At 38.7% G+C, this 13,077-nt stretch overlaps 1 protein-coding gene across 1 annotated transcript; it reads right to left on the reverse strand.

Moving 5' to 3' along the window:
* Positions 1–7,749: 7,749 nt before the first annotated feature.
* On the reverse strand, positions 7,750–10,672 carry LOC134482978 (anaphase-promoting complex subunit 6-like). Its single transcript, XM_063277673.1, has 3 exons — positions 10,490–10,672; positions 8,404–8,459; positions 7,750–7,918 (listed from the first exon to the last, which is right to left on the reverse strand). The coding sequence occupies exons 1-3, from the start codon at positions 10,670–10,672 to the stop codon at positions 7,750–7,752; spliced, it is 408 nt and encodes a 135-aa protein (XP_063133743.1).
* Positions 10,673–13,077: the final 2,405 nt, after the last annotated feature.

A 13,077-nucleotide genomic window follows, 5' to 3' on the forward strand; every position in this document is an offset into this window, starting at 1 on the left:
TGTATATAAGATGCTTGCTCTGAAGGCATGAGGAACTGAGTTCAAATTCTTGGCTTAAAGGAGAAAAATGTCAAGTAATATAGGCCACTTTTTTGTGATGCTAAGTTAAAATGGGAGGTAAATAAGGGAAAATATTTAGACACTAATGGGTCATCTACTTTGGCTTTTGCAGCACTAAACAACAAAGAACTCAATTTTATTCAAGGTAGAAGATGTACATTGACACTATAAGCTGTCGGTCCTCTTTCCACAATATGGTAGTACCAAACAGTCATCTACACACACACACACACACACACACACACACACACACACACACACACACACACTGTAAATCCTCCATATTGCTGATATTGTGCTGGAACACAGAATAGTTTCTACACTTGGAACAAGTCTTCTAGAGTAATTTCCCCAATATTTTGTAGTGAAATGGGACTGTTAGAAATTTCACCTTTGTTTCCACACAGATTCTTGTGATTTAGGGAAAGTTGTATAAGACTCATGTAAGTGTTAGCGTTTACCTTCCACTGTTATAGGATGACTTGATTTTTTATTCTATGTTAGTAATAGAGAATGACTTTCCTAACAGAAGAATCACACATTTCATTTCTTAGTAATATCTACCAAATATCAGGCACAGCTAGGGAACTTAGAAAGTATCTCTTTAACACAGTGATTGTCATCCCTGGCTGCACTCAATTGGAGTTGCCAAGATTCAGATTTTATGGGTCTTGGGTGAGGCCTTGGTATTGGTAATTTTTAAATGGTTCACAGTGATTTTAATATGCAGCTGGAATAGAAAATAGCTTGTCAGAATTCCTGTAGAAGTTTTAGTTTTAATGTCTTGGTCTTTCAAATGACTTTTCGCTAAACCTCTCAAAGGCTGCAGTGACTTTTCAAAATGTAGGAACCAAAAATGATAGCAGGCATCCATCATTATCTTAAACATGAAAAATGAGAAAGACATGTACAGTCTTACTGGACCTCTAAACCATTCTCAAAATAAGTATTCAATAAATACATTTATCATAAGGACTCCGTTGAATAACCATGGCAGGTAAACAAGGGTCAAGGGAATGAAAAGTAAAAGGGAAAGTCATAGCAACTGAGCCGAGAAAAATCACAATCAAGAGAAAATTCTCAAAGCAGTCTCGCAGGTTCTATACATCTACTGTTGAGGAAAAGTAACTCTTGGAATCTCAGCTATACTGTGTAGCCTGGATTTTCTCGAGAAATAAAATTAATCCACTGCATATATTTTACAAAAGGTACTTATTAGTTTGATTAGGAAGACTAATGCTGGGATTTCAACAATGGCCATGAGGAAACTAGAGAATGACCCCACTAGATACTTAGTTCAAGAAACTGGGATCCTCAGCAGTCTGGAGCTGAATGATTGGGAGATTTCAGGAAAATGACTCTTCGTTAGTCCATGTGAAAAGGCCAAACAAGTTGAGTACCATTGCCAACTAATATTAACAGTACTACATCAGGTTAGATGGACCTGCAAAGAAGGCAAGGAGACAAAAGACCCAGCTCATCCTCAGATTACTTATGCGGGTGAAGATGCTCGCAGCTAGTCATCAGACTGAGCATGGGGACCTCAATGGAGGAGTTAGAGAAAGGACTGAAGGAGCTGAAGGGGTTTGCAATACCATAGGAAGAACAATAATGTGAACCAACCAGAACACCCCTCCCCAGAGCTCCTGGGGACTAAACTACTAATCAAAGAGTACACAAGGACAGACCCATGACTCCAACTGCATATGTACCAGAGGATGTCATGGTCTGGCATCAATAGGAGGAAAAGCGCTTGGCCCTGTGAAGGCTCATTTCCCCAGTGTAGGAGAATGGCAGGGTTTTGCGGAGGTAGGAGTGGGTGAGTGGATGCAGGAATTCTACATAGAAGCAGGAGGAAGGGCTATAGGAAAGGTGAGAAAGGGGATAATATTTGACTTGTAAATACATAAAATAGTCTAATAAAATAAATAAAGGTCTGCTCCCTGATATTGCCACCCACTATGCCAGAGGACAGTGGATTCTGCTCAGTGAATCTTTCCAGGAGACACATTTACCAACTCCAGGCCTGCATAGAAGTTACTGTCTTGCTTGAATCCAAACCCAGTCAAGTGAACAATCAAAAGCAGTCATAACACCTGCCTTCCAATCTGCTACTTCATCTTCTTTGCACCCTCTACTGGTTACATCACTGGAAATGTTCATTCATAACGGCACTTTCCATATCACACTTCCCTAAGCATGTCCTCTCGTTTTCTCTCATTTGAACCTTTCAGAGAGTACATTGAGTCATAGCAACAAAAAACATCCCACATAGAAACACAAAAGGAGACATGAACAGAGGACGCTCTGAGAATATTACCTGGTAGATTTCCCTCCCTGAACCTGTCCTTCTTACTTCCACTTTCACATTTGTATTGGTGGCTGCTCTTCCCACCTGAGGGTTTATCTTTGCTACATGGATAGCTCCTCTATAAGGATGAAAATGGGTCGAGCACAAGTTGTCACTGTAGCTTTAGACCAAGAGCACCTAATCCTCCTTGCTTCCTTTTTATGGAATGTATTAAACTTCATAATGAAAAGAATAGAATACACATATGTACATGCCCAGTGTATTCTAACACCAGAGGTAGCAGGGAAATCAATGAAGATGTTCTATAAGACTCTAAAAGAGTCTTAATTATTTAATTACTTTTCTATTTACTATGTGATAAGATGATAGAAAGAAACATATATGATAGGAAAAGGGAAGGCAAGCCTAATTCCTGATGCGAAGGACAGTCTGAGTTGTTTACTTTAATAAGAGCTAAAATCATAAGGGTGATGGGACTCTGGCCATGCTTGTTGGGGATCATCATGATAAGTTTAGTAAGGTAGATACTGTCCATTCTGGGTGATACCATACACTATTCTTAGATCTTAGACTGTATAGAAAGAGAGCATGAGTATACTGTTGTGCCAAATTCTACTTATTGTGAGTGCAGCCTCAAACTATGAGCCATTATAACCCTTCCTTTCTTCTGCTTCTTTAGGGTAATTTTATAACAAAAACAAAAGCCAGTATGACATTGGAACAGAAACAAAATACTATTAACTAAATACTTGTGCTACTAATTTTACACTTTAGCTCCTTGAAAGTACTTTTTCATATATATTCAACAATGTAGATACATGTATCATTAATTAATTTACACTTAAGTAATCTTTTTTTAATAAATATTCTAAAAAATGTAATACAAAGTCAGGCCAGGTCCATTCTGAATGGCTGAGCATTCCTTGTGAATATCAAGTAATCTGAGCATCACTCTTAGATACAATATACGTCTAGTGGTTTGACATTAGTATGTATAGAGCTCTGGCTATGTTGTACAAGTTAATAAAATTTAACTATAGTCTACAGTGTGTCCTTATACCCAGAGGTAAGTGTAACTTTTCCCTCAACAAAGAAGATACTGATTCTATTGTGCCCACTTCTGACAGTTGCATCCACAGCACAATTTCAGCACGTAAGGCTCAGGAAATATTCCATAGAGAGTTTAGAATAAGAAGTTGAATAGAGACATTTCTGCTTTGAGGTTGGTCTCTTAGAATTGGCAGGGAAGGTTCACTGCTGACATCTCAACAGTATTGATGCCTAAATAAAACTTGAACAATATTCATACATATTAACATGAAAGGGGGAAGCTCACAGGGCAAATACCCATTGGAGACTAACAATTCACATTTGTCAAAAAATTAGTCATTATCCTAATTGGTTATCATATATCAAGTGATCAACTCTGAAATCATATACACACAAAACAAGCAACATTATATGCATTCAGTAGTTTTTCTAATATATTTATGCATGTTGTGTGTATACATATCAATAATAGTCAAAGAAAAAGGTCAGTAACTGGAGAAGAAGTGGGGAGTATGTAGACGAAGGGAGAGTTTGAGAGGAGGAGACATGGGAGAGATTGGAGGATAGGAAGGGAATAAGGTAGTGGTGTAATTAGGTCATAATTAAAATTTTAGAAAACAATAAAAATAGCTTAAATTACAGTTGCTGAGGTTGGTGAGACTAGAAATTAGAGTAAGCACTGAATCTAACGGGAATACCTTCTGTGCACACAAGTAAGTAAAAGGCAAAGGTTTGCAGAGGTACAGACTAGCTCCCTCTGAGAAGAATCAATGCCTTTCTATTATATAAACATTCTGTGTCCGGCCAAGTATAGAACACTCATGACAGTGTTCTAGAGACAGTTTCAAGGGAAAATATCACTTTCATTATCACAGTGTTTAGGGCTTAACATGGCAATGAGTGGTCAAATGGTAAAGGATCAAAGACTGATGAATTAATGGTAGGAGAATTACATGAGTGTTAATGAATATGTGGGAATTATATGACACAGAAGTTATCCTCAAGGACATTGTGGTAAGCATGGTCTTAGTGAAAAGTTAGAGACTCTAAGATGTGCTGAGAGAATGGGACCACATTAAGTATGGAAAGTCCTAGAACTTAGATGAAGTTTGGACTAGCAGTAAGAAACTTCCAGAAGACAGAGAAGTGAGAAAAAGAGGGCTAGACATGAGGTAAAAGACTGTGTCTAAAAGCTTGGACTGAAGTTAGTTTTAGTATCTTTTTTCACTAGAATAGAGCCCTGGAATCTCTGCACAGAATGATCATTGACGTCGGCATGAGCTCCAGATGGTGACAGCGGAGAGATAGCAGTAACGGCTGTGAGACTTTCAAGTCTGATTTTAGGATATTTGGCACATCCCTGAACGTGCAAACATACAACCGAGTGTTTAAATTGCCATTTTATATCTTTAATTTTAAGGGAAAATGGGGTCTGCAGCAGGAAAAATGTAGAAGTAGTCTGAGGGGTTTGTCATGGACAGAGGATATTAGCCTGGCATAGGTAACTTATGGACCACAAGTTGCATATTTTAAATAAATGTTCACTGGATCATTTAACTTGGCATTTACAACTTGTGTTGAAAATAGAAACTTTGCTCTGCATGCAAGGTACAAGAATTATCTTCTACAGAGAGATAAAGAAAAACTGCATCTGGGCAAAAGCAGGAATACACTGAAGTTCTTTGACTTTGAGAAGGTTATAGTCATCCTGACAATGTCTATGATTTATCATGAGCTTCAGAAGGGCCTCAATAAAGTTCCACATGACAGGCATCCATTGAAAGCAAGGGGTAGTCATAGCTAGGGTACAGCATGGTAGTGAATAAAAATGAGGTGTGTGGGGTACTGAAGACAGAGGTACTGCTGACAGGAGAAACTGCATTGCCTTCTAGATAAGTCTGGTAATAGCTGAGCTATTTCCTTGTAATTGTGATAGTTTTCAGAGTTGAGACCAACATCTCCGAATGTTTATTGTGAGAGAATTGCAGAAACTGGATGAACTAGGTGCTTAATAGCCTAGATAAGATTAATTTCAAGTTAAACTGCCCCTAGCCTGGTTATGTTTTTACAGATTGCTGCAGTATTTGATCAGGAAGGAGGCAGACAATAAACACTCTCAATGAACCAGTGAGCTTGCTTGTTAAACCGTAGAAACAGTTCCCAACGCCAAGATGCACAAAAGGCACTCCAAGGTACAGGGGAACATACATCAGGCCAGGAATTGAGTACCTGGTTCAAATCTAGTTTGGATCAAGCCAATAAATCACTAGAACTAATTCTGAAGTTACAAATGAACAAATTGGAGGAAAGGAAGAGCGAGGATTTCTAAGGCCTCTTTCAGAAACATCCTGATGCCATTCTGATGTTAATCAGAATATAGAGGTTACACATTTAGTCAAAGAGACCAGGAGATGCCTGGTTGATTCCATTTCATGGTTAGAAGAGAAAGAATTCTCCCCCAGTTCCTAACCCATACAATGAACACATAGTAGAAATAATAATGAAAGAAATACTAAAATTTTCTATAATTTAAGTTATGTTTACTAAATTATGGTGCATATTTTTAGATATATGCTATGAAGTGAATTAATACCGTTTGCAAGTAGAGAAAAAAAAGATGTGAGTGACTCAAGAATATTGGATACATAAAAGCCAGAGTATGCATAATCATCTTGCAAGAGTCCTTAAATCTCTGTATATAAACTGTTTAAAAGTAAATTAAAATTATCCCTTAATGAAATACAAATCTGAAGTCACTTGAATAACTAATCATTTTATGACCCATGCAGGGAATTTTTAATGCCTACTTCTACCTGATTATTTTAGATATGTCTGTGTTGTAAATTAAAAGCTACATAAATCATTAATGTGTTGATACAGATCAGTGAACTGCTTACACTATGTGTGATTCCTTAGGACACAATGTCTGATCCACCTCCCTCCCTTTCAATTATAGGGCAGCCAAGCACTTTTTTGTCATCCTTTCTAAGATCTCATTTGGTGAAGCTACATGAAAGCAACTTTAGCATTTTTTTCCTGTAATGTTTCATGCTTGGGGTCAAAAGACATTCATGTAATAAAACAAAATGGATCCCAAAGTCAAGAGTGCAGGCTGAATGTAGGCAAAGGGATATTTGTTCATTTGTTAAAAATGTGTGTTCCTAAGAAGTCAGTAACAACATATTTGTAATTTGTTAGGTTCATGGATGTACCTTTCTGCACTTTGAGTTATAGGCTTTTTTCTTGCCTGCTAGGAGGGCCCTCATTTTGCTCATCAATTTAATAATTATACATCCTTTGGAGGCCTTCTCAAGAACTGTGTATTCTAAGATGCTGATCAAGTGTACCCATAATTAAAACAAGTGGAATTCATGTCAGAGAAACTTTGCTAAAATGTGTATGAAGTATCTGCTGTAATAATGAACTTCTAGGTGCTATAGATAAATGAAGATGAGTAAGATGTAGTCCCCAGAGCGTAGCAGGGAACATCAAAATAGACAAAAATAGTCAAAAGCTAGCATATGCTGTGAAAGAACACCAAACAAATGTTATAGCTGTATCATGCGGGAGGAATTAATAAAGACTTCACAGGATGAGCAAGAAATTGTCATAGAGACAGGGGCAGAGACAAGACACAGCAGACACCTTTTCTGTTTCAGGCGTTGAAGCAAAAGTAACTCTTCTGCTGAAAACACACACACACACACACACACACACAAACACACACACACACACACACACACACACACACACACACACACTGTGCAAGCAATTTGGAAATGTTCAAATTGAAATGCTCTAAAAGGTTTTAGGCAAGGGCAGCACCAAGCAAATTGGAGACTCCTCTGCCCAGCTTGCTCATGCCTAGGCCCCTGCTCCTGGGAACTCACTTCCCAACTGCAGAGGGACCCAGTTAGGACTAAGGGAGTCCTGAGTCTCAGATCTTCCCCAGGAATAAAGAATGTGACTCAGCACATGGCATGTCTAATGAGCCTACTCTTCCTTACCCAGTCAGTATCAGAGAGGCTTCCTCTTGAAGCATATGAGAACAGATGCTGAAACCCACAGCCAGACATTATGCAAACAGATAGTCTAAATTGGAAATTTCCATCAAATCCCTTTCCTCTGAGTTCAGGGAATCCTTCTCTGAGGGAGAGAGATTGTCAAAGCCAGAAGTTAAGGAGACAAGGAGAACAGGGATCAGGAATCAATAACGTAAATCACAGCTGGCTTCAGAGAGACAGAAGCAGCATACAAGGCCCACATAGGTCTCCATCAGGTCCTAGACATTTATATTAGAGGGATTAGATTAGTATTTTATGGGACTTTTAAGTGTGTGAGTGAATGTGCCTCTGATTCTTGTGCCTGCTCTTAGAACTCTTTTCCTTCTGTTGGATTGCATTGCCCAACATATTATTACTATCATCATCATCATCATCACCATCATCATCATCACCATCATCATCATCATCACCATCACCATCATTATTATCATTGCTATTATGACTATTATCATTATTATTAATATTTTTCATTTACATTTCAAATGATATCTCCCTTTCTGGTTTTCCCTCCACAAAACCCCCATGCCATCCTCTCTCTCCTTTCCCTCTATGAGGGGGCTCCTTCACCCACTTTCCAACTCTGAGCTCACCTCTCTAGCATCTCCTATGCTGGAGCATCAAGCCTTCACAGAACCAAGGGCCTCCCTTCCCTGAATGCCAGATAATGGTATTCTCTGCTATTCATGTAGCAGGAGCCATGAATCTTTCCATGTATACTTTTCGGTGGTTTAGTCCCTAGGAGCTCTGGGTAGTGTGGTTAGTTCATATTGTTAGTCTTATGGAGTTGCAATCCCCTTCAGCTCCTTTAGTCATTCCCTTGGCTCTTCAATTGGGGTCCCTGGGCTCAGTCTGATGGTGGGCTGTATCTGCATCTGTATTAGTCAGGTGTTAGCAGATCCTCTCAGGGGACAGTCATACCAGGATCCTGTCAGCACGTCTTTCTTGGCATCAGCAACAGTATCTGGGTTTGGTGTCTGCAGATGGGATGGTTCACTAGCAGGGGTAGTCTTTGGGTAGCCTTTCCTTCAGTCTCTGCTCCATTTTTTTGTCCCTGCATTTCCTTTAGACAAGAAAAATTCTGGGTTAAAATTTTTGAGATGGGTAGGTGTCCCCATCCCTCAACTGGGGGCCATGCCTCTCTTCTGGAGATGGTCTCTATAGGTTCTATCTCCCCTTTATTGGGTATTTCAGCTAATGGCATCCATGTTGGGTCCTGGAAGCCTCTTGCTTCCCTTGCATCTGGGACTTTCTTGTTACTATCCCCAGTTCCCTATCCCTCACTGCTCCATATCTCCATTCAATTCCCTGACCCTCTGTATTTCTCTCTGTCTCTTCCCATATCTGATCCCCCCTCCCTTTTTCCTCCACCTTCTCTCTCCTTCCCAAGTTCTTTCCTCCCTCCACCTCCTGTGATTATTTTGTTCTTTCTCCTATGAAGGATTGAAGCATCCACACTTTGATCTTCCTTCTTATTAAGCTTCATATGGTTTATGAGTTGTATCATGTGTATTCTAAGCTCTGGAGCTAATATCCACTTATCAGTGAGTATATTCTAAGGGTGTTCTTTTGTGCCTGGGTTATCTCAAGAAGAATGATATTTTCTAGTTCCATCCATTTGCTTGCAAATATCATAAACTCATTCTTTTCAATAGCTGAGTAGTAGTACTCCACTGTATAAATGTTCCATATTTTCTGTATCCATTTTTCTGTTAAGGAACATGTGGATTGTTTCCAGCTTCTGGCTATTATAAATAAGGCTACTATAAACATAGTGAAGCATGTGTACTTTTTCTATATTGGAGCATCTTTTGTGTATATGGCCAGTAGTAGTATAGCTGGGTCTTCATGTAGAACTATTTCTAGTTTTCCGAGGAAGTGTCATATTGTTTTCCAAAGTGGTCATACCAACTTGCAATCCCAACAACAATGGAAAAGTATTCTACTTTCTCCATATCCTGCCCAGCATCTGTGGTCATGTGAGTTTTTGATCTTAGCAATTCTGTTGTGTTTTAGGTAGAATCTTAGGGTTGTTTTGATTTGCATTTCCCTGATGACTAAAAAGATTGAACATTTGTTTTGATGCTTCTAGGCCATTCAAGATTCCTCAGATGAGAATTCTCTGTTTAACTCTGTACCACATTTTTAATAGAGTTGTTTGGTTCCATGGTTCTTGAGTTCTTGTATATTTTAGATATTAGCCCTCTATCAGACATAGGGTTGGTAAAGATCCTTTCCCAATCTGTAGATTGCTATTTTGTCCTATTGACCGTGTCCTTTGCCTTACAGAAGCTTTTTCAATTTTATGAGATCTTATTTGTCAATTTTTTTTGCTTTTGATAATTTTATTTCTTCATGGTTTGTATTCTAGAGTAACTGAAATAAAAACAATATGATTGAGTGCCATCGTTATTGTCATAAGACAGTAAACTACCTTGTCGAAAGGATAGGAAGTCAGGCCAGCAACAATAGTGACAGATTGCAATTATCCAGTTAATGAAGATGTGAGTACTCTTGGGATTTGGGAGCATTCCCTTTGCAGTGTCATAGATACCAAAGTAGGCAGCTTGGTAGATGACAATGCCCTGTACTGACATTAAAGCCTTGGTACAGGCCCTTAATACCATCAGATTTATAGATCGTAACCAGGCAGTCACCAAGGCCTTTGAATTTCCCTTCAGTTCCAGCTTTGCCCACACCAGCTACTAGATGGGTACAGGTAAACTCAAGAGGATACACCAAGCACAAGGATGTGGCCCTGCTTTTCACCTGATGCCAGGTTACCTATAAAGTAGAGGTCCAAAACTGGGACCTCTTAAGTACACCACCCAGAATCTGCTTGTATTTGTAGGCAAAGGTGAGAACCTGAGTGGGGAAGAATCTGATGACAGTAGCCAGGTTATCAAATCAGAGGACAGGACTCCCTGCTCCTTGGGGATATGAACCACACAGTCTATAATGCACATCTATTGTTTATCTGCTGTGATTGTTTGCTAGCATGCTGTACCTGTAGCAAGAGATCCTGAGCCATTGGTATCCTGTTCAGGAAAATTTCCCCTGTGCTGTTGTGTCCAAGGCTCTTTCCCACTTCCTCTACCATTAGGTTCAGCATATCTAGTTTTATGTAGAAGGTCTTGATCAACGTGGACTTGAGATTTGTACAAGAAGATAAGAATGGATCAATTTGCATACTTCTACATGCTGACGGCCAGGTGAACAAGCACCATATGTTGACAGTACTGTCTTCATTCTCCTGGATGGTTTTGGCCTCTTTGTCAAAGATCAAGTGACCACAGGGGTGTAGGTTTTGTTCTGGGTTTTCAAATCTATCCCATTGATCTACCTGCCTGTCCCTGTACCAATACCATGTTGTTTTGTTGTTGTTGTTTTGTTTTGTTTGGTTTGGTTTTTTGGTTTTTTTGTTTTATTTTTGGGGGGTTTTTTTGGATGGGGGTTGTTTCATTTTGTTTTTCTTTGTTTTGTTTTATCATTAACTCTGTAGTAGAGTTTGAGGTTGTGAGTTCTGAATTGAACCTCTTCCAGGACCTCCTGAATGATACTCAAGGAGGCTGTGATCAATGCAAAAGCAAGAGGAGTTTAATCATTCCAACATGTTGAGGACTAGAAGAGGGAACCAACCCCATGCAGATTTTAACAGAGGACTATATAACTTGCACCCCACTGGGGCAGAATTAAAAGAATTGGGACAGAATTTACACTATGGTAACTAGGGAGAGTACTGTGTGCATTTGGTGGATCTGAACAACTTCAATTGTTTGGGACTGTTGGGGGAGCGAGGTCAAGGTCAGTTGTGTGATAGTTTGTCTTGAGCTGTTCCAGGAACTAAACAAGCTTTTTTTGTTTTTCTTCCTGGAAGGGAAGGGCCCTTATGCTCTGAGGTTTGTGGTAGAATTTTCCCACTGGCTGTAGACTGACCCAAACTTTGGCTCTTTCAAGGTCAGGGATGTTAATTTCCTCCAGAAGTTCTGTTACTGTAGAGAGTATTTTTTGCTATCCTGGGTTTTTATTCTTCCAGATTAATTTGAAAATTGTTCTTTCTATCTCTCTAAAGAATTTAGTTGGAAATTTGAAGGGGATTCCATTGAACCTATAGATTTCTTTTGGTAACATGTGTATTTTTGCTATGTTAATCCTGCCAATCCATGAGCATGGGAGACTTTTCCATCATTGATGTCTTCTTAGATTTCTTTTTTCAGAGACTTGAAGTGGTTATCATACAGATTTTACATTTGTTTGGTTAGGGTCACACCAAAATATTTTATATTACTTGTGACTATTGTGAAGTGTGTAATTTCCCTAATTTCTCTCACAGAGCATTTATCTTTTGAGTAGAGGAAGGCTACTGATTTGTCAGAATTAATTTTATATCCAGCCAATTTGCAGAAGTTGTTTAGCAGGTGTAGCAGTTCTCTGATGGAATTTTTGGGTGGCTTATATACTATCATATAATCCACATCCTTTCCAATTTGGATCCCTATGATCTCCTTTTATTGTCTAATTGCTCTGGCTAGGACTTCAAGTACTATATCAAACATACAGTGGACATCCTTGCCTAGTCCCTAATTTTAGTGGGATTGCTTCAAGTTTGTCTCCATTTAGTTCCAACTACTGGTTTGTGTTATATTGCTTTTACTATATTTAGGTATGGGCCTTGAATTTCTGATTTTTCCAAGACTTTTAACATGAAGGGTGTTGAGTTTTGTCAAATGCTTTCTCAGCATCTAATGAGATGATCATGTATTTTTCTTTGAGTTTTTTCATATAGTCAATTATATCAATGTATTTCCTTATATTGAACCAACCCCACATCCCTGTTTGAAGTCTACTTGACCATGCTGAATGATCATTTTGATGTGTTCTTGGATTTGGTTTGGGAGTCTTTTATTGAGTATTTTATCATCGATACTTGTAAGGGAAGTTGGCCCGAAGTTCTCTTTCTTTGTTGGGTCTTTGTGTCGTTTAGGTATCAGTGTAACTGTGGCTTCATAAACTGAATTGCATAGTTTACCTTCTATTTCTATTTTGTGGAAAAGTTTGAGAAGTGTCACTATGATGTCTTCTTTAAAGGTCTGCTAGAATTCTGCATTAAAACCATCTGGCCCTGTACCTTTCTTGTTGGTTGACCCAACCTTAATGTGATGGCTTTTGTTTTATCTTAGGTTTTTATATTGTCTTGTTTTATCTCTTAGAAATCTATTCCTACCTATTTAGAAATTGAAAGGGAGTGGATCCAGTTGGAAGTGGAGTAGGGCAACCAAATAAGAGGAGGAGAGAGAAGAGGAACTTTTATCGGGATGTATTTTATGAGAAAAGAATCTATTTACAATAAATAGAAAATATAAAATTACTCACATTTGGAAATTTATACTTTTCATTGTTTTCAAAAGTCACAGATTTGGGATTAACTCTGCCATGCTCAGGATGAATACATAAGTTGTTAGACTTGACCAGATGAGACATGAAAACATTGTCAATTGACCCCTTCTCTTCTCATTCACCAAGTATCCATAATTTTCTATTCAGTTACCACATGGTAGACTCAATCCTGAGAAGCATTAAAGTCCCTGCTGGAAC

Source organism: Rattus norvegicus, chromosome 18, assembly GCF_036323735.1.
Source record: "Rattus norvegicus strain BN/NHsdMcwi chromosome 18, GRCr8, whole genome shotgun sequence".
Taxonomy (NCBI): domain Eukaryota; kingdom Metazoa; phylum Chordata; class Mammalia; order Rodentia; family Muridae; genus Rattus; species Rattus norvegicus.